Source organism: Silurus meridionalis, chromosome 10, assembly GCF_014805685.1.
Source record: "Silurus meridionalis isolate SWU-2019-XX chromosome 10, ASM1480568v1, whole genome shotgun sequence".
NCBI lineage: Eukaryota > Metazoa > Chordata > Actinopteri > Siluriformes > Siluridae > Silurus > Silurus meridionalis.
This window is the reverse complement of record NC_060893.1, coordinates 12062960-12085272: the sequence shown is the minus strand read 5'-3', so window position 1 is coordinate 12085272 and position 22313 is coordinate 12062960. Positions and strand designations below refer to the sequence as shown.

Here is a 22313-nt window from a genome sequence, read left to right as displayed (position 1 = left end):
ATCTTTGCCCATTCTTCACGTGCAAAAGCCTCTAACTCAGTAATGTTTGACGGCTTCCGTGCTGCAACTGCCTTCTTCAAATCCCACCAAAGATTTTTAATTGGATTTAAATCTGGTGACTGAGAAGGCCACTCCAGGACACTCCAGCATCTTTTCCCCAACCAAGCTTTGGTTGATTTGGAGGTGTGCTTGGGATCATTGTCTTGCTGGAAGATCCAATGATCACCAAGGTTTAATTTGTCAACAGAAGGCATCACGTTCTTCTTCAAAATAACCTGGTATTTCTGGGAATCCATGATGCCAGATAGACAGCCTGCCGCAGAAAGACAGCCCCACATCATTATTGACCCACCTCCGTGCTTGACGGTGGGATGGTATTCCATTTGTCCAAAAAGTTCCAGTTTAGTTTCATCAGTCCATAGAACTGTCTCCCAGAACTCTGTAGTTTTATCCAAATTCCTCCTGGCATATTTTAGTCGACTCCTGATTTTCCTTGAGGTCAAGAGTGGAGTGCGTCTTGGGGTCCGGCCATGAAGTCCTTGATTATTTAGTGCATGTCTTATAGTTGCCATTGAAGCACTTGTACCAGCCTTCATCATGTCATCCTGTCATTCAAGGGCCCTTGATGAAATTGTGAGCTTTCTTCCACGGCCAGGCAGGTTTGCAGCTGTTCCATAAGTTTTAAACTTCCTTATAATGCTCCCAATGGTGTCTCTTGGAATAAATAAAAAAATCTTGATGTAGTATTTGTGTGTAACAGTATATTTTGTTAAGCTCGCAATGTCACAATTAATCAACCCCTATATAATATTTTTGTTTTATATATATATATATATATATATATATATATATATATATATATATATATATATACTGTGTCCTTAGTTTGTTCCATCTAAATATTAGACTAGTACAGAGACAAAATAATCTTTACAGTTGTTTTTCTCACTTCCCTGTCTCTGCTCTGCTCACTTCCCTGTCTCATCTCAGCCCTGTACTCATCCCCAGGCTCAAGTACCATTAATATTACACTATGTTGTATAAAGAAATGGCCGCATTGTGTATTTTGACAGTTTTATGAATAATTCACTGCCGGTTGTCTGGTTGTAAAACTAAAAGCCAAATTAACTGTCGATGGCAGAACATAAAAAGAAAAAAACAACAAAGAAAAAATAGCATATAATAAATTTTTTTTTAAATGCTGTAATTATTCTGAAAGCTCATTCACTGTGGATTCCTGTTTCCATAATTTTTTTCAGTATTGATTATACTAAAAAATTAAGCAAATTTCTTTTTACCGCTTTCCATAAGTCGGCCTAATACTTGTACCAGTCAGTGAGAAAATCAGAACATAATATATTAAAACAGCTTTTCAGTGGTGTCCTTTTCTTAAGGTATTGAATTTCGGTCTCATGCACCAATATTTCCTCTTCTTCTACTTTATATTCTGCACCACAGTGGCCTATGAAAGTTTATCTTAGAAGCGGCACTCATCAAGTAATCAATATGAATTCATTTGGTGTCAGTGTCTGAATATTCATGAGCAGTCAGAAAAAAAAACAAGTTTTGAGTTGGAGAGCTGTTGCATTAGGTTAGGGTAGGTGTGCAGTGTTCTATATTCCAATCTACAATTCATGGCAAACATTTTGTGGATACTTGACTACCATAAGCATGTGTGCTTTTTGATTATCCAATTCCATATTTGTAATCCTGTCCGTACTGTTATAATAACCTCCATTCTCCTGAGAAGGCTTTCTAGTAGATTTTGGAGCGTTGCTTTGAGATTTTGTGCTCATTCCTCCACAAAAGCATCAGTGAGCCTCTGCACAGATGTCAGGTGAAGAAGACTAGTGCACAGTGTTCCTGTTCATCTAAAAGGCTTTCACTGAATTCGGGTTGAGTTCTCTATGCAGGGGTACTTAAGCTTTTATAGACCAACCTTGTCAAACCATGTTTTCATGTAGCATTGTCATACTGAAACATGTTCAAACCCTTTCGTTTTAGTGAAGGGAAATTGCACTGTGAAGATATTCTAGACTATTGTGTGATTCAAAGCTTATATAGTGTATGTTTGTTATGTGGGCTACATAAAGAAAGGTTTAGATATAATTAATTTAGTTTATTGACTGCTGTATTTGATCCGTTCCTCTATTTGCAGCTTATCCTTTTTCTTTCTCACTCTCTGCTGCAAATTTCTTGCTGAACTCCCATATGGTATAGGAGACTGTATATGAGACTGCAAACTATTAGGCTATACTCACCGTCAAACTCCCTCTTTACATAAGCAAGTCCTCCTCGGAATGCTATCCGAGGAGAAGAAGGAGACAAAGGGCCTCAATTAAATGGATCACTTCACCTAAAGAATGCCATCTCCAGTATCAAGGCCAGTCACAAAAAAAAAAGTCACAAAAAAAAAAACATTTGAGCACTTAGTTAGGTGAGATTGAATCAAACCAGGAGTCTAAAACTGGAGACCACTAACCCAAAATACGTCTGAATATCTGCCTTACTCAAAAGTAAGATAGGTTACATAAAATATTTTTGCTAAATATCCTAATTAATATGCTAATTCATTTACAAAAGTTTTTTTTCCTATGGACTGCTCTGACTGATTGCTGGCAACAGCAAGAAATTAGACTATATCTGCCCTCAGAGAGAGTGAAACATTAGTAATGCAGCTGCAGTAAAATTACACAACACCAAATATTAAAGTCAATAAAACATATGAAATGGCACATTCAGCAAAAAATCATCCCTGTTCTACTCGATGTAACAGACTCATACCAGCCAAACTTTACTAACATATCCTATTTTAAGAAACGTCCTAATTCCAGCTAAATTTCAGTCAACTTGAAATTATTGGCACCCTTCACAGTATGGGAAATAAAAAATATTTATTCAAACAGTTGATGCCTAAATCGAATAATTAAACAGACAGACAGACTGTTTGATACACCAGAATAGAAGTATACAGAGTAAATGCAAGTTTTAAAAATTAATTATAATACAAACTTTGTTTTGCTATAATGAAAAATAATTGTTCTTTGTCACCATGAAAAAAATAAAAGAGTATTAAACTCAAAATCAGACAGATGATTGATGACCCATGCAAGTCAGGTTATGTATCTCAAAAGTTACGAACAAAATATCACTAAGCACAATACAAATGATTTGTATGACAATATAATAATTTATTGAATGCATACATCTGCATACATATATCTGAATGTAGATTTTGCATTGACCTAGTGTCAGGGAACAGCCTGCTACGCCATCCCTCGACACTCCACACACTCGTAGTCTATCCCCATCATACTAAGTACTGGCACCTGATGTTTATTAACCACACAGCCCTATATCTACCCCTGCCTTTCCCACTGTCAGTGTCCGTTCTACTTGCTTTAGTCGGAAAACATTCCAGGACTCCTCGCATGGATTACTTCCTACCCGTGAGCACTTTTGCAATCTCGTACCATCTGAGACCGCATAGACTAAGCCTTTCCTAAGGACACTTTGCATTATAGTGGCTATTCAAGTAACTATTGCTCGTTCTAGGTTTGTTGTATGATTTCTAAGCTCCGTCATTCAAAACCTTCATTCTACTACTCCGGCTTCTGTTTCCGTCTCTCCAAAACCCTGACACCCAGTGGTTCCAGTCTCCAGATATGAGCTTTAGGTTTGAATAAGTGTCTTTTAATTCTTTTAGAGATTGCGTAAAGACATGATGATATGTAATGCAATAATTTACATCACGAGATCACTAAAGTATATCTAAGTCTAAGAAGAGGTTCAGTGGTGTTCTTTGCTACAGGGATATATTTGATATAGTGGGGTGCCAATCAGTTTTAAAACCAATTTTTTTTAGAAATACATGTGCAAATGTTTTGTTTTGTAATCCAACTCACACACCTATTTTCTGTGCCAATAATTATAGAGTTGACAATAGACTAACATGCCTATTCAAGCAAAAGCGAGCCGAAAACAAAATGCTTAAATTGGCACAAAGCAAATCATTATCTGAAATGCTGTTGAAGCATTAATATTGCTTGCCACGTTCATGTTCAGGCTAGTGTGCTCTGTAAATATAATATAACTTGTGTGAGACTGATTACTGATTCAGATTACTTTGCCTCCCAGTGGGTAAAGTAAACACAGATTTGTTTTTGTCTCTTTTATCAGTGAGGTTTCAGAATAAAACATCATCCATTGCTGTGAATAATGACTACACTGTAGCTGAGGTCCACTAAAAGGAACAATCATACCAAGCTATTTTTGGCATGTGAGGACTAAAATAAGCATGACGTCACAACTGTAGCATTTGGATTATTTTTTTATATACTGCTCTAGGGAAAAATGGTGCAATCACATTAAAGATCATTCAAGCACGATATAAATGATTTGTATGACAATATAATAATTTATTGAATGCATACATCTGCATACATATATCTGAATGTAGATTTTGCATTGACCTAGTGTCAGGGAACAGCCTGCTACGCCATCCCTCGACACTCCACACACTCGTAGTCTATCCCCATCATACTAAGTACTGGCACCTGATGTTTATTAACCACACAGCCCTATATCTACCCCTGCCTTTCCCACTGTCAGTGTCCGTTCTACTTGCTTTAGTCGGAAAACATTCCAGGACTCCTCGCATGGATTACTTCCTACCCGTGAGCACTTTTGCAATCTCGTACCATCTGAGACCGCATAGACTAAGCCTTTCCTAAGGACACTTTGCATTATAGTGGCTATTCAAGTAACTATTGCTCGTTCTAGGTTTGTTGTATGATTTCTAAGCTCCGTCATTCAAAACCTTCATTCTACTACTCCGGCTTCTGTTTCCGTCTCTCCAAAACCCTGACACCCAGTGGTTCCAGTCTCCAGATATGAGCTTTAGGTTTGAATAAGTGTCTTTTAATTCTTTTAGAGATTGCGTAAAGACATGATGATATGTAATGCAATAATTTACATCACGAGATCACTAAAGTATATCTAAATCTAAGTCTAAGAAGAGGTTCAGTGGTGTTCTTTGCTACAGGGATATATTTGATATAGTGGGGTGCTAATCAGTTTTAAAACCAATTTTTTTTAGAAATACATGTGCAAATGTTTTGTTTTGTAATCCAACTCACACACCTATTTTCTGTGCCAATAATTATAGAGTTGACAATAGACTAACATGCCTATTCAAGCAAAAGCGAGCGAAAACAAAATGCTTAAATTGGCACAAAGCAAATCATTATCTGAAATGCTGTTGACGCATTAATATTGCTTGCCACGTTCATGTTCAGGCTAGTGTGCTCTGTAAATATAATATAACTTGTGTGAGACTGATTACTGATTCAGATTACTTTGCCTCCCAGTGGGTAAAGTAAACACAGATTTGTTTTTGTCTCTTTTATCAGTGAGGTTTCAGAATAAAACATCATCCATTGCTGTGAATAATGACTACACTGTAGCTGAGGTCCACTAAAAGGAACAATCATACCAAGCTATTTTTGGCATGTGAGGACTAAAATAAGCATGACGTCACAACTGTAGCATTTGGATTATTTTTTTATATACTGCTCTAGGGAAAAATGGTGCAATCACATTAAAGATCATTCAAGCACGATATAAAGCAATGTTATATGAGATATAGAGAAGAAAAAAGCTTACTTGGATCAGATTTGGAGAAAGTGTCTCTGTCTAGTAGGTTTCTGTGAAGAAGTAAAAAAAATAGAGAAGAAAAAGATAAGAAGGATAGAAGAATATTTCCGTAACACCACACCAAATATTCTGTAACATGACTGTGTGCAGCCATAAATGTTTCTTCTGTTTGGTTATGGTTTAAGTAGCAGTGCTTGAGCTTCCAAGCAGAAGCCATAATATGGAACTGTTTACACTTTGCAACTCATTTAAACATGTCATCATGTGAATGAGAAGAAATAAAAACTAAGGGTGAAAATTCTATCAGGCTTACACAAGTGTAATGAAAAGATTCATAAGCACAAATAGTCATTTGATATAACATATATTTTTAAGAACAATTCAAACCTGAAAGAAATTAGAACAGGCTCTTAATATTTCATATTCAGGATTCTTTAAATGCAAAATAGATTTCATGTCCTTCACTACATTTGGTTATTTAAATATATGGTTTAAATATAGATTAAGCCTTTCTAATTCATGTGGTAGGTTAAAAAGTAAAAGAAACCCATAATAAATACAACATTTCCAGGGATTTCTACTGTAGCACAATGTATAATTTATGGACCCTGTACAAAGTCTCCATTTGATGCATATGCAAGATTGAAAGAGAATGACCTACAATGTGCCATCTCTCCTCTATTCCCACATTAAAGCATAAACCTTTCATGACTGTTTCTCTGGCTGAAATGCATTTTCAGAGCCAGGAAAAGACAACATTATTTATTCAAGGCCTTATAAAAAAAACTAGATTTCAGAAATGATATAAAATAGTTAAGACAAGGGAAAACCAGAAACTTAATGCCTATGAAAGGAAGTGAACATGTAGGAGCGACTGATGAGGAAGGCTTTTGGCTAGAGAAATTCTGCCAGTGCATATGCATGACTTCTCTCCTCTATAACACCATGAAAACTGATAACAAGTGATAGCCAGTTCTTTCAAGATACAGTGTGTGTGTGTGTGTGTGTATGTGTGTGTGTGTGTGTGTGCAGAATATAAGTAAGAACTGAATATTTTTTTGTCTTTAAACAAGTTTATGTCTTTTTTTAACACATTACATACAGAGTCTATCAGCGTTTAAGCAGAAAGACAAAAAGTGTGTTGAGAATCTTTCTCATGAAAGTTTTACACTGAAGCCTTGGCACAAAACAGCACATTTCCATTTAAAATAGCAAAACAGTAGAACCTGGCCATTTCCAAAATAATAGATTCAGCCAGAATAACAGGAAACTCTACAAACACAAAGCTTTATCAACTATTGGTCACATTTTCTTAATCTCCTTTCGATATGGTCTGATTTTCTACAGTGCTTCGCAAATTAAATAATATAGAAATATATATAACTTTACTTTTAAACCCTACCTTAATCTATGCAACCCATAATAATATAGCTGTTAAATTTGCTACTAATTTGCAAATATAAGAGCAATTCTAAACAATTTCTCATTGCTTAAAACATTATATATATCAGTAATACAAACTTACACAATGTAAAATTCCCAGCTATTTTTTGCTGAGATTTTAGAACAGATTTTCTTCACCTCGATATTATAGTCAAAACAGCTTTCATAAAAAAGAAATAACACTTGATGTCTTTACTCTTGATTAATATATTATGAAGTCATTAAGAGAAAAAAAGTCATAATTTTTGTACTTTTAAATCCTGAGAGCATAAACGTGCACAAAGAATTAATGCAGCAGTAAATGTGCTTCTAAAAGAAACTTCTCCTGGGACTAATCTGCATATCTTTTTTTAGTATTATCTTTAAGCTTATGAATTAAAAATAAGAATCACCTTTGAAGTCAGAAGAATAGGATTACCATTTCAAAACATATGAAACCCTTATGAATGATGACACACACACATACACATACACATACACACACACACACACACACACACACACACACACACACACACACACACACACACATATATATATATATATATATATATATATATATATATATAGAGAGAGAGAGAGAGAGAGAGAGAGAGAGAGAGAGAGAGAGAGGCCAATCTATGGGCTCTGTCACCTTGCAGTGTTATAGCAGTGTATTGCCATTATTTTTTTAATAAATGACCAATTATGTACATCAGAGTTATGGTTAGAATTCCAAAGCAAGCTCAGAGATAAGGTTGATAAACCTATTTTACCTAGAAGTGATTTGTTTACAGTCAGATAGATAAGGTCAGCCAGCTGGGTTACAGACTGGCTGTCACCTGCGATTGCATTCGGATAAACACAAGAATGTTATTCCTGCACTCTTGTCTTTATTTTGCCTTCTTTTGTACCTGCCTTAATTTGTTATGCTTTGAAGGATTGCTACACTGGCTTCTTCTCATTTAAAGGAGCTCCTAGCAAAAATTCAAAAGGTGGAAAAATTGTTTTCATAACGACAACTTGAGAGCAGAAATAATTCATAATGGTTTGGCAGTGAGAGTGGATCATCATATACAAGCTAATATCCCTGGTTCATTAAGTACTTTTTATGGATTTCTATGGATTCCAATTAGGTCAGGACTTCATTGGGTTTTTGCTACTATCTGCAATGATAGGAAAAAAGGGATCTATCTATCTATCTATCTATCTATCTATCTATCTATCTATCTATCTATCTATCTATCTATCTATCTATCTATCTATCTATCTATCTATATCTACTGAAGAATTCATTTACTAATAAGTTATCAATAAAATATAATTTATGGCAGTGCAAATTTGTACTGGCTCCATTTTTTATTTCTTAAAAATCTTGTTTACCTAATTAAACCTAAGTTTACCTAATTATCTTTTTTGCCTTTATTTTTTTGCATATTCAAGCTTCTTAGGAAGACAAGGTCAGGGTGCATGGTTAAAAAAAGAGGGGTTAAGGACCCAATAGTAGGAACTTGGCAGTGTAATGCTCCATCCTGCCTTAATGGCAAATCCAATCCTAAGGTTATGTCCTTGTTCCCTGCCACTGGGCCATTTAAAAATCACCAGAAAGTTGCCTGTTTGCAACTTTCTGTTTGCAGTCTCTTTTAAACACTGTGCATGACTACAATACGAAATGAGGTTATCATTTAAAAAAAAAATGAACCAACTTGATGTGCACACGATTTATACATTGATATAAAATGTTGATGTGTTTGCTTGATAACACTGTTAAATAGGTCCCTGTCTGTCTTCTTTAAATGATAAAAAAAAGCTAATTAATCAAATCCCTTTATCCTGTCAGTCAGATCAGGCAAACAGAAGCGTACACATTTTTAACAGTCTTAAAGATCACATCTGTGACAGAATGGTGTTGTGCAAATCTTTGTAAGAACACATATTAAAGAGGTTTCATCCATTACTGTCATCCACCTGTTAGGAGGTGTTGTAAAACGTACTATAATTTAACCTATTAGAAGTCAGATGCTTTAACCTAAACATAATCTGTGTAAGAAATAAAGTCTAAATGGTGGTAGTATTGTTCCTGTACACTTTTTTTTAAGCACAGACATGTAATAACATTAGATTATGTTAATGTTGTATCTGGCAAATTAAGATATTAAAAAAGAACTAAAACAAATATTTGTCATAGAACATGTCTTCTTGTTAGCGCATATGTTTACAGGGGCTTTACACAGTTTTAAGATTTGCTGTGTTTTTTTGTGCACCTTTAAAACATGATTCATGGCACCTTGCTCCATTCTCTGTTGCACGTATTGACCGGACTCCTACAATGCTGCAGCATTCAATATACTAAGACCACACATGTCGATAAAGACATTCTTTGCCCATATAATACATATATGTAGAACAGAATTTATTATATGTGCTGCTAAATTATTTTTGTACATATAGAAATCTTAATTAAGAGATTAATCTTAATGAATCTTTAATGAGTTAATTAAAAGATAAAAAGAGTAATGGAGTTAATAAATTGTAATTAAAAGATTAACTAAAAGTTAAGGATCAGTCTGAGACAGAAGCATAGCTTCTATTTTCACCTAAAAAAAATCTTTCCTTTATTTTAAGAATTTAACATGCATTTAACTGCTTAACACTGAGGAGTCCTTGTGGCTTTAGGTTCACTGTTTGGAGCTATAATAGTTGAGGCTATTCATTATAAATAAGAAGAATACATGCGCATCAGACTAATATGTAGAATGATCCGCCATAACATTAACCACTGATAGGTGATGTGAATAACATTAATTTTCTCACATTTTGCCTTATATCACACCCAGTCAAAAGTCTCCCTAGCACTGAATCTGATTGAGCATCTGTGGGATGTGCTTGACAGATGAGTTTGATCCATGAAGGCACTGCCTCACAACTTAAAGAACTTAGAGGATCTGCCGCTATTGTCAGTCTGTTAGATATCACAGCATACCTTCAGAGGTGTTGTGTGGTCTTGTGCATCAATAAGCCAGAATCTGCTTGGTGGCACAAGAAGGACCTATGCTGATTGGTATACATTTATCTTTTGTGCACCCACAACCTGTGCAGGTTGACAGTAATAATCATTCTGCTATTTCTGCAATGTTGGACTTAAAGATCAGTGATTTTAGGTCAGAAAACATTTTCAAAACAAGAATAATTCCCCCTAACATTCTGGCAGCTTTACTAAAATATCTGCTCAAAAGTAAAACATTCACTGTCTATGGCACAAAAAAAGCCCACTACCATCCAACCAATCAGGACAAAGATGTGTCAATCATACCTATCAATCATGTTGCTGTCTGTTCAGAACCCTTTGCCACTTACACTAACATTCATGCATTCTAGCTTGGGCAAAACAGTATGGATTGGATATTGAGTCAGCTTTAACTAACTATTGGCTGCACATTCCTTTCAAGTAGTCTATCCAGGAAATAGAGGTAATATGAGTATAGAAGTATTGGATCAGTATATTTTAAACTACACACCCTAATGCATATGAATAAAAAAAGCTATTTTAAAACACTTTGTCAAACATGCATGACTGGTAGTAAGTACAATATACTGTTAAGTATTAGTTAATCTGCAATCTAACCTTAGCAACCTGATTTTTTCATTCAAAGTTCAGCTTTATCACAGACCAGTGAACTATGAAATGCAATCATTTTTTTCCTGGTCAACAAAAGACATTATACTTAAGTCTTATTACAGACATATTTCTACACAGAGGGAGGGACATGGTGTGAGACCGTAATACATTTTGTTTCTCTGTGGGAAATAACATAAACATTAGTAAGCATTATAAATCCAATTATTTTGGTTATAAATGAACAAAGATCCTGTTTAGGTCAATGTATTAAAAGCAATACTTTAAAATGAACTTGTAAAATAAATTCAATATTCACTGAAATTAGATGTGTTTCTTAGGAGTCCCCAGATTTCTTTTCTCACCCCAGACTATAACCTATAGTGACTCACTAATGTTTGTCTTTTCAGTCAGGATGCTCAATCAACCCACAGATCATGGTACGATGTCAGGGGAAATTACAACACTTTGTAAAGACCGCTTCGGATTTGAACCAGTCAGTATTGGTTTCAGAGATGCTAATGAAAATTAATACAGAGGCTGTGATAAAAATATCTATGGCTGGAAATGCTGAAGCAAACAAACAAAAACATCTCTGCTGTTAGGACATGTAGCATAATTATTACACCACTAAAAATCAGCTAAATTGTGCTTCTATGCAGTATTGTCCATTGTGATTATCAACTTAATCTCTAATAGGCTGAAAAGAATGCTTAATATATTCATTTTGCATTTGTATATTACCACAATAGATTTAGACAGTTTTTTTTTATTCGAGAGATTGCCTGAATCTGGAACCTAAAGACATCACCAAAAGCTGTTCCCTTGCCTGAGATGCTTTGGCAGTACTTTACTGCAACTGCTTTTAGCTGTTTGTGGGTCTTTCAGTAAATGAAGAGCATGCTCATTTGGGTAGATGTTAGGTGACTGCTACTTCCATTTAAAAACATTTCATTCATTAAAAAGCTCTCAAGCTGCTTTTGCAGCATATCTTGGGTCATTATCCATCTGTACTGTGAAGTGCCGACCTAACAGTTTTGCAGCAATCGACTGAATCTGAGCAGAAAATGCAGCTCCATACATTTCAAAATTCATCCAGATACTTCTATAAGCATGCACATCATCAATAAATACAAGTGACCCAGTTCCATGCATGTTCATGCAATAACACTGTACCATGTAGATCAGGGGTCACCAATATGGTGCCAGCGGCACCAGGTAGCCTGCAAGGACCACATGAGTAGCTCACGGGCCTTTTCTAAAAATAGCTGTTTCCTACTTTGTTAAATCATTGTTGATAATTATTATGAGAAATCATTAACATGATCAGTGTCTTCACATAAATAAATATCATTAATTATTAATAATAACATATAATAAAAGGTAAACTAAACAAATGTGTTATTTCAGATCGAACTGAAAACTGTGTGTATGAAACTGGTAGCCCTTCACATTAATCGGTACCCAAAAAGTACCTCTCAGTTTCAAAAAGGTTGGTGACCCCTGATGTAGATGATGTGATAAGTGAATTTTCGCTTTGCGTCGTTTCATTTTTGTTTTGTTTATTTTATTTTATTTATTTTTTTCGGGGCGAGCTGGAAATTGTAGCAAAGTTTCATTTGGACTTTCTGTTCTTGAGTGATAACAGATGTTTCCCTTTTCAATTAAAACCCCAGTATTAACAATCACTTGATTACTGTCTCTTTAGATTGTATAGTTCTCCTGAACAGCTACCCCAAATGCAAAATGAACACTTAGAATGAACGCCTGAGCAATTATCTCCTTAATTGTTAATAAAATTAGTAGGAAACAGAGAACACATAGCCATTAAACTGCTAATCAGTCAAGTGTCCAATTAGTTTGATAACCTTATTTTGATTGTTGACAGAGGCAACATTCTATCGCAGTTTAAATACAACATTTTACAATCCCCAAAAGATATATAAGGGCTGAATTCTTGGAATAGTATTAAAAAATAATTATGAAAATCCCTGTAAAGGCAAGGCATGAGCAGCAGTAGCAGCTTCAACACCCTACATGAAAAAAACTGCACAATAATTCCAGCCTGTAACTTTATGAGCTACAGCTGCTGGGGGCACAGGGTGAGAAAACACATCACAATACTGTAAGCATGCAGTGATGTAAAAAAGGTGAAAAGGCTCCACCTGCGTTCTCAGATGTTTAAGGGGGACTGAAAGATGCGATGGTAGACACGACTGCACGCGTTTCTGTAAAGGTGGCAGGAAAACAGTAAAAAAAAAAAAAGAGCTTAAATGCTGAACATTTGTGACACTGAAGCTAAAATCAGGACTCAGCAGCGACTGCGGGCTTTTAAACCCCTGTCTTTTTCCCCCTTTGGCTTTCCTGCCAGATGCGTCCGCGTGCGCCTGAAGACGGAGCCAGCCGGAGGCAGAGCGCGCGCGCGCATCACTCACCTGCACGACACCGTGAGCTCAACTTTAGTGGCGGGTATAGCAGAGATCAGAGGCTCCCAGTCGCCGATGCTCGCCAAATTCGGGAAACTGCTAGTCGAAGACATGCTTGCTTTCAGTGTGGCACTAGGAGAGCTTTTGGTGAAGAGAGCTCCTCTCCATCCTCGGCACCGCGGAGGGTCGGCGGACGCGCGCTCGCCTGAATTACCAGCTCGCCTGTGACGTAGCGCGAGAGCGCGCGCGCGCGAGAGAGAGAGAGAGAGAGAGAGAGAGAGATGTGCGCCGTGAGGACTGTCTTCTGTCCTCATTTTTCATGACGGAGAACACTGCACATGAAGCACCACGGTCTTCCTCAGCTATTCCTTATTAGTGATGCACATCATCAGTGTGACACGATGGAAAACGCAGAACGGCAACGTTAAGATGCTTGTAGTTCAGTCTACTACTGTACATATCTAAACTCATTGGGATTGCAGGAGAATAATCTCTGACCAGATTTTAGGCTATTTGGGTCTTCTTGGCATCTGTCTTGTTTTAATCAGAGTATTTTTAACACTACCCTTTCAGCAAAAAAGACACCTTTATTTGTCAGTAGTGTGGCACATTTAGTATTTATAGGAGTTTCCATGGACTGTACTTGGGGAAAAAAGTGCATGTGGGGTACTGCACCTTTAAATATATTTAAAGTACAATTTTAAAGGAGCATAACTGGCCCTTAAGGTCCAGTTATGTACCTTATATTGCTTTTTTAAAGATATAAAGATTAATAGCAAAGGTACAAAAGATGTACCCTTGAGGCTCCTTAACAGCCACAAGGAAAAGTACTTTCTATCTAAGAGTCTACACTTCTGTGCAAAAAATAGGTCAAGCCAAAAAACAAACAAAAAAGGAAAGAAGATATAAAAGCTTTTAATGGCCATAACAAAAACAAATTATTAGTATAAAAAGAACAATTAAAAAAAAGCAGGAATTGAACAAATGCACTCCTGAGAGCTTCTGTGTCACTATTTATTCATTTACCTTTGCCGCAGTAAACTGTTCAGGAAAAACTAAAACCAGGGATTTTCACTTTCTTGTACACAAAGGTAAAATCAAGCTAATAATAAAAAAGTTTGTCATGTGTCTGGGTTCACAAAATATTTTTCATTCAACTGAAAAGCTATCCCATAGTAAATTGCACATTTCCTGATCAATGATTTGGTGTTAGGACCATTAATACTTTGGCTTTTTTTTTTATTTTTATTATTTTTTTTACAGCAAACTATAATAAAGCTACCATACTGTCACTGCAGAAGGAACTAAGGCAAATCTTGCAGGGTTACAGTAATAGATTATGTGTATCCTCTTTTATCAGTGTCAATTATGTGTCATTTTTTTGTTGGTTGAACATATTTGGTTGATGTTGATTGTTTCATTACCCAACAATAATATTAAAACAAGAAAGAACAACAAAACAACAACAACAACAAAAACCCTCTAAGCTGCTACTGTCATTGTGACTACAGTGGTTTTTCCAGAAAAATAAGTAAGTGCTAGACATGTGGAAAAGAGAGGGGCTGTCAAACTGTGCAACAAATAATCTGCAGTTACAATATTGTATACCCTCAAAGCAATGGTATGATGTGTACCAAGTTTAATCTCAAATAAAGTAACATTCATAGGCATTTCTGTCAATATGAGACTGATGAGAACACACGTGACTCATCTGACCATGCTTTGCATCAGTGCCTTGTTTCCCTCATGCAAGTCTGATGACATACTGTGGCCACATTCTATATTTAACTTAACACATGGCAAAATGTTAACACAAATGCCCCAGTAATCACCACTGAAAGAAAACCTTTTTTCTGACCTCCACATGGACATCAGGTGACATCATTTTTACCGCACAAAGCCACTGAGAGCGTCATGGTTTCTATGAGTTATGAGCAGAGTTAAGCTTTGTGATTTCTGTTCACTTGTAATCAGATCCTAGATTAGCATGGCAAGCGCAATCTAAATGTTAATGAAGGATTCACTGGCAGTTTATTGAAATGTTACGCAAAAACTCCAACTGAGAGTAATCAGACAAATGAGAGTTGATCATTGGCCTAAAATCATTCACTAACGAATTGAGGATTCCTAATAGCTTATGTGCATGCTTATGAGTCTTAATGAATGACACCGGGGAGATGCCTGTGGTCACCCATAGGCAAGAACAGCTTGCCAGACTTTACAGTAGACAGTTTTTTGCATATGAATGGTGTGGAATTAATGGAACAGACTGACGCATTAATCATTTTTCCATGTTTTATTCAGAACTGCAAAGGAAACTTAGAGTAGTACGAGCCAAAATGCCAAGAATGCACATAAGTTTTCAAAAAAATGCAGAAATGATGAGACAACTTTGACAGCAACTTCTACCAGAGAAAATGCCTTTTATATTTTCATCATAAATAATTTAACAGATGAGTAAACCTTGTTGTTCGTTCAGGTGCATTTTGCCGTTGCCATTCAGACAGGAATGAAAAAAAAAAAAAAGTCTTCAAAGAGAATAAAATTGTCACAAGTGCATCGAGGTGATAAATATTTAACCTTCGCCATGATGTTCATGCTTTGTTATGAGGACTAAGCCATAGAACGAGCACTCGGCATAGAATGACAGTCTAGCCTTTTATTCAGCCACTACGCTGTCCTGAACTCAGGTGCAGCCATGATATAATAATATTGAGAGCCAAGTGAGACGAAAGACACGCACGTGCACACTGATGAATCAAATAACAGATTCTTTCAAAAGAACAAATGTGTCCACAGAGCTGATTCTTCAAGTATAAGGCAGACTCACAACACCAATATTAGGTATAGTAGAGTTTATGAGATAATCTAAAGTGTTAGAGGACCAGAAATATAAGATCTCCCTCCAGTGGACAAAATGGTTTACTGCTGCAGAGATCATACAAGGGTTAGGAACGACTCCACTCCAAAGCTCTGGCTTGGGCCACACAAATGCCCACAACAGCTTTAACTTACAGCACACACACACACACACACACACACACACACACACACACACACACACACACACATACACATACACACACACAGTAGCTTGGGATTTTGACAGATGGCATTTATGTGGCATCTGACATTAAGCTTGCTAACACATCATTCTGCTACAAATCTACCAAAAAAACATCATAAACACATTCAGTGTGCAAAATCACTCAAACCATCACAGTTGTCTCCCACACTAAAAGAAGATTTTAGCTGATACACTGCAAAGTCATTTCTAATCATCTTTCTCAAATCCTGCTCTACTGTTTCTGATTATAAGCCAAGGACTTCCCATTTCTTTAGTTTGCTAAAGGCTAAGAAAATGATTGTTATATATGGTAACTTTATACATCTAGGACACTCAGGCTATATATATACAGGGAGTGCAGAATTATTAGGCAAATGAGTATTTTGACCACATCATCCTCCTTATGCATGTTGTCTTACTCCAAGCTGTATAGGCTGGAAAGCCTACTACCAATTAAGCATATTAGGTGATGTGCATCTCTGTAATGAGAAGGGGTGTGGTCTAATGACATCAACACCCTATATCAGGTGTGCATAATTATTAGGCAACTTCCTTTCCTTTGGCAAAATGGGTCAAAAGAAGGACTTGACAGGCTCAGAAAAGTCAAAAATAGTGAGATATATTGCAGAGGGATGCAGCAGTCTTAAAATAGCCAAGCTTCTGAAGCGTGATCATCGAACAATCAAGCGTTTCATTCAAAATAGTCGACAGGGTCGCAAGAAGCGTGTGGAAAAACCAAGGCGCAAAATAACTGCCCGTGAACTGAGAAAAGTCAAGCGTGCAGCTGCCAAGATGCCACTTGCCACCAGTTTGGCCATATTTCAGAGCTGCAACATCACTGAGTGCCCAAAAGCACAAGGTGTGCAATACTCAGAGACATGGCCAAGGTAAGAAAGGCAGAAAGTCGACCACCACTGAACAAGACACACAAGCTGAAACGTCAAGACTGGGCCAAGAAATATCTCAAGACTGATTTTTCTAAGGTTTTATGGACTGATGAAATGAGAGTGAGTCTTGATGGGCCAGATGGATGGGCCCGTGGCTGGATTGGTAAAGGGCAGAGAGCTCCAGTCCGACTCAGACGCCAGCAAGGTGGAGGTGGAGTACTGGTTTGGGCTGGTATCATCAAAGATGAGCTTGTGGGGCCTTTTCGGGTTGAGGATGGAGTCAAGCTGAACTCCCAGTCCTACTGCCAGTTTCTGGAAGACACCTTCTTCAAGCAGTGGTACAGGAAGAAGTCTGCATCCTTCAAGAAAAACATGATTTTCATGCAGGACAATGCTCCATCACACACGCCCAAGTACTCACAGCGTGGCTGGCAAGAAAGGGTATAAAAGAAGAAAATCTAATGATATGGCCTCCTTGTTCACCTGATCTGAACCCCATTGAGAACCTGTGGTCCATCATCAAATGTGCGATTTACAAGGAGGGAAAACAGTACACCTCTCTGAACAGTGTCTGGGAGGCTGTGGTTGCTGCTGCACGCAATGTTGATGGTGAACAGATCAAAACACTGACAGAATCCATGGATGGCAGGCTTTTGAGTGTCCTTGCAAAGAAAGGTGGCTATATTGGTCACTGATTTGTTTTGTTTGGTTTTGAATGTCAGAAATGTATATTTGTGAATGTTGAGATGTTATATTGGTTTCACTGGTAAAATAAATAATTGAAATGGGTATGAATTTGTTTTTGTTGTTGCCTAATAATTATGCACAGTAATAGTCACCTGCACACACAGATATCCCCTAAAATAGCTAAAACTAAAAACTACTTCCAAAAATATTCAGCTTTGATATTAATGAGTTTTTTGTGTTCATTGAGAACATGGTTGTTGTTCAAATTAAATCCTCAAATAAAATTAATCCTCAAAAATACAACTTGCCTAATAATTCTGCACTCCCTGTATATGTATTTATGCCACAGATGAACGATGAATGTGACAGAAACAGAAGCAGGTGGTTATGTACACTCACACACAGTAATCCACTGCACTCCTCGTGTATGTACATATTCACATACATACATACACACAGTACAGGAACTAGTCAGTGTATCTAAGTGTCGAAGAGAGAACGACTTCAGCCAGTTGTTAACAAGAAGGCAGCAAAAACATTGAACACAAGAGCTGTGTGAAAGCTTGAATAGAGGCATAGTGAGACAGACTTGTTTCATTTATGTAGGTTCAGTAATGTAAATGTAAAAGATTTGATTATTCACGATTATATTACTATGTAATTAGGATAAGAAATACCTTTATTCGTCCCACAGTGGGCAAATTTCTTATCCTTAATTACGATAGATAATCAGGACTGAAGTCATATCCTTGAAGTCGATGTCAGATTTATGCCACAGGCACAATACCCAATAAGAATAACATCACATTCTTCTAGGGTTTAGTTATTATATTACCCAGAGGACTCGTATCACTAAAGATCTAATGTGCTTGATCAGCATGTTCATAATGGTGGAGGAATCTCTCTATCAGTTAAGACTATTTTAACTTAATTTTAACAGTATCTTTAGGACAGTAAGCAAATGGATTAAAGTAGTTGAATGGGTAATACAGATCCAGTTTGAATAGGGCTTAAGACAAAGAGAGAAGGAGAGAGAAACTTTCTGTATCTTGAGAATGCATAAGTACTGGATTTGTTAATAAGTTAATGATTGTAGTGCAGCTGAGCTCCACACTTTGGTCACCAATGATTTCCAGACTCAAACATATAGACAAATTTAAAGGCATGGTGATTCCAATTAGTTCACATAATGCAAAGCTTCAGCTATTCAGTATGCATCATGTGTGTAAAGCGCCCAGTGCTTGTGCAAAGATCTAGAAACACGAGTTCATATTGAGCTCGGAAAACCGGCCTACTGAAGCCAGCTACAGACAGTCCGGTTCCTTTCTTTCCTCACATCCAACTAAACACAGTGCAGCAGCAGTTCTCCCAGTGGGTAAATCAAGATGAAAGGGAGAAGCTGCAGAATCTAAAGGAGAATTTATTTCGGTACTGAGATTTGCTTTAGCTATCTTCCATAGCATTGATGGGTTATTAAGACACATTTTGAGACCATACAAGAAAAGTGGCCGTGGTGACGCAGCAGATTCCAGTCTGTTTACATCCACTTTTATTCAGACATTAATCTTCTGTGATGGTATACATCAGGGGTCCTGTTTTAGTAGGTGAGGGCAGAGCACAATGGGAAGTTAGCCACATGAGATGTGAAAGTACAGTCAGTTGCTGCCAGGTTCATCAGTAATGTCAGTCATGTCAGTGCTGTCCAGACCTCCTCTCGCACGCCAGATCTTCACCGTTCGATCACTGCACAGGCAGGGCAAAACAGAAAACAGACATATTGCTCAAATATTGTCTTGCAGACCCATCCTTAATAAATTCTATTGCTATTTAAGCAACTCAGATGTACAGTCATAACTAAACTCCAATAGCTTTCTGTTAAAACGTGTAATATTCACAATATACTATATGTTCTTCCTGTTGTGGGTACATAGTTTCAGATAAATGTTTGTAGGAATCTAATTTTCGATGATATCTTCATTGAATTTAAAATATAAACTCATGAGACATGTGGCTTTTAAACCATTACATTTCTGGATTGCTACATTACTGATTTCATGTATTTATATATGATGAAAAAAGTTCAATTCAGGAATTGTTTTTCACGGTACTTCATCGTCTATAACTTTCTATAACTCATTATCTTTTTAAGCAATATCAACTTTAATAAAAGTGTCTTTTTTTAAAAGATGTTTAAATTGTGTATGTAGCCCACTTTTATTCGGAACTGTTAACATTTAAAGTTAGGTAGGGCATTTTCAGCTGTGAGTCCCAAAATCTGTGCTGAAGGCTAACAGGTTAAAATGGCCTATAAAAATTCTCCAACCAATCCCTGTTTCAAACGACTAGCAATTAACATTTTAGTATCCCTTTTCACTTACATACCTCAATTATTTTTTTTAAATATTGTAAAATAGAATTTTTGCTAAATGTGGATTATTTTCTATTGAATGCAAAATATAGTTTGAAGGGAAAATAATATTTCAATTTCTCCTGTGTGTGTGTGTGTGTGTGTGTGTTTGTGTGTACTATATGCTGGTTGGTTACTCACTCTGATGCGGTAAACAATAAGCTGCTGTTTGTAGAGATGCTGTTGATAGGACTCTCGTGTCCCCGGAGTTCTCCGAGAGCGCTCAGTGTGTCCTTGTGCCAGAGCTTCAACACTCCTCCTCTACAGCCACTCAGCAGGGCAGGAGAACCTGGCACAACGCCCAGCGCACACACCCAGTCCCGGTGAGCGTTAGGAACTTGCTGCTCAAACACCACACACACACACACACACACACACACACACACACACACACACACACACACACACACACACACACACACACACACACACACACGCACGCTTAATTCACTTTTGCTAACTAATACTTGCACTTATATAAAGGAAGCATGTCAAAATAACACTCCCTTTCACTCTCAGCAGTTTTATTGATTATCAATGCAGCCTTGGTAGAATTCACTTACTGCATGAATGAACAATATCTGCTCTCTAGCCTGTAGCAGGCGACTTTTCGATTTATCCTGCTTACCTGCAGTAGGTCTTTGCGAGCCAGGTCCCATTTTTTTATTCCATTGTCTCTGGAGCCACTGAATAGACAGTCTCCCTGCACCACTACCGACTCAATGCCATCGTAGTGTGGAGGTTCAAAGTTGTGCGTAGGACTGATGCTGCCTAGAGCTCCTTCTGTTACATCAAACATCTACAAATATGCAACAGTTAGGTGAAAAATTCATTTATTTGCAATTCTTTCTCAACAGCAATAGATCCCTTTGATGAACACCCCAGCATTTGGTTATCAAATAATTAAGTACAATAATTAAGTCATTAAGTAAGAAAGTAAACTTTGCAAGAGGCTGTAGATGTCCTTTATATTATGTACATTTTGAAAATGAAAAAGTCTGTAGGTTTACACAGCTACTGGCAGAGAAAATCTTCAGAAGTACTTAGTCAGGCATTCACATAATAAAAGGTGAATGTGTTGTTTTAAGAGGAACTACTTGACCACTAAAATGTATAAATTCAAAAACGAATAATGTTTAGATTGTTCCTTTAAAATACACAGCCAAATGTTAATGATTTATATTTTCACTATATAGTGTATAACATAACAGCAGTATAGAACTTTCATAAAATAGCCCTTAATTATCATTGTATAATGTTGTAGTATAATGTATCAAACAAATTAACAAACTAACAGTTTCCTAACTGATAATTAGGTGTTATTAAAAGTTTTTCAGGTATTGTAAAATACACCCACATAGCTGGCAAGACACACACCTTGATATAGTGATCCTTAGAGCCGGTGATGACCAGATCTTGGCCACTGCCAGAGTGATCCACAGTCAAACACATGACTGGGCCTAGATGACCTGTAAGTTTTCCTGAAGAGACAAACCTTAAGGCAAAAAGAAAAGAAAGAAAATGTATTACAGTTCTGCCACCAACTTCAACTTCTTAACAATGTTAAGACGCACAGTAATAGGGCATATTGTGTTGTTTTTTTGCTTATGTTTTCATATATATTAAAGCATATGCATCTGTAGAATGTTTAGGGTTCATAATCTGAGAGTGTGTACCTTCTGAGGTCCCACATGCGGACAGAGTTGCCAGCTGCCACATACAGCACTGTGCCTGTAGGGTTGAGGGCAATCTGGTTGATCTGGTTTTCTCCAGCGGCTGTAGTCACTGTGCGGCTGGTGTTACCAGCACATGCATCGCCTGTGCTCACCTGACCAGAGGATCTAAAAAAAGAAAAGAAATGTTATGATTTACATAATGGTGCCTGCTTTATTCAGTTCAGTCTGTTCTAATAGCATTTTGCACTTAAGTAGACATGAATCCTATTTAATACCTGTGAATCTATAAGTTTAAAGAATCACTCTTGCTAAAGGCCATAACATACAGTGGACTGCAAAATTATTAAAACCATGTGGAATATATCAAATGTGTGTGAATGTGTGTTACATTATTATCTTCCCTATCACCACCTTTATACTGTAATTATAGTACTAGTATTGCACAAATAGGAATCAAAGAGATTTTCCTA

At 36.9% G+C, this 22313-nt stretch overlaps 2 protein-coding genes across 6 annotated transcripts in view; both read right to left on the bottom strand.

The window, feature by feature from the left end:
• Positions 1-13319, bottom strand: part of cpne8 (copine VIII) — a 37116-nt gene extending 23797 nt beyond the window's left edge. For both annotated transcript variants that reach the window (XR_006927246.1, XM_046860204.1), the window contains exons 1-2: positions 13129-13319; positions 5665-5705 (exon numbers count right to left, since the gene is read on the bottom strand). Coding sequence is in view for 1 of the 2 variants with exons in the window: in XM_046860204.1 (XP_046716160.1) it covers positions 5665-5705; positions 13129-13232 (145 nt within the window). In the remaining variant the exon portion in view is untranslated. The remainder of the gene's footprint in view (positions 1-5664; positions 5706-13128) is intronic.
• A 5845-nt stretch (positions 13320-19164) lies between these two features.
• Positions 19165-22313, bottom strand: part of kif21a (kinesin family member 21A) — a 35631-nt gene continuing 32482 nt past the window's right edge. For all 4 annotated transcript variants that reach the window (XM_046859521.1, XM_046859522.1, XM_046859524.1 and 1 more), the window contains 5 exons: positions 21844-22008; positions 21545-21662; positions 20796-20966; positions 20309-20508; positions 19165-19503 (listed from right to left, as the gene is read on the bottom strand). In XM_046859521.1, the coding sequence (XP_046715477.1) occupies positions 19416-19503; positions 20309-20508; positions 20796-20966; positions 21545-21662; positions 21844-22008 (742 nt within the window). In that variant the 3' untranslated portion in view covers positions 19165-19415. The remainder of the gene's footprint in view (positions 19504-20308; positions 20509-20795; positions 20967-21544; positions 21663-21843; positions 22009-22313) is intronic.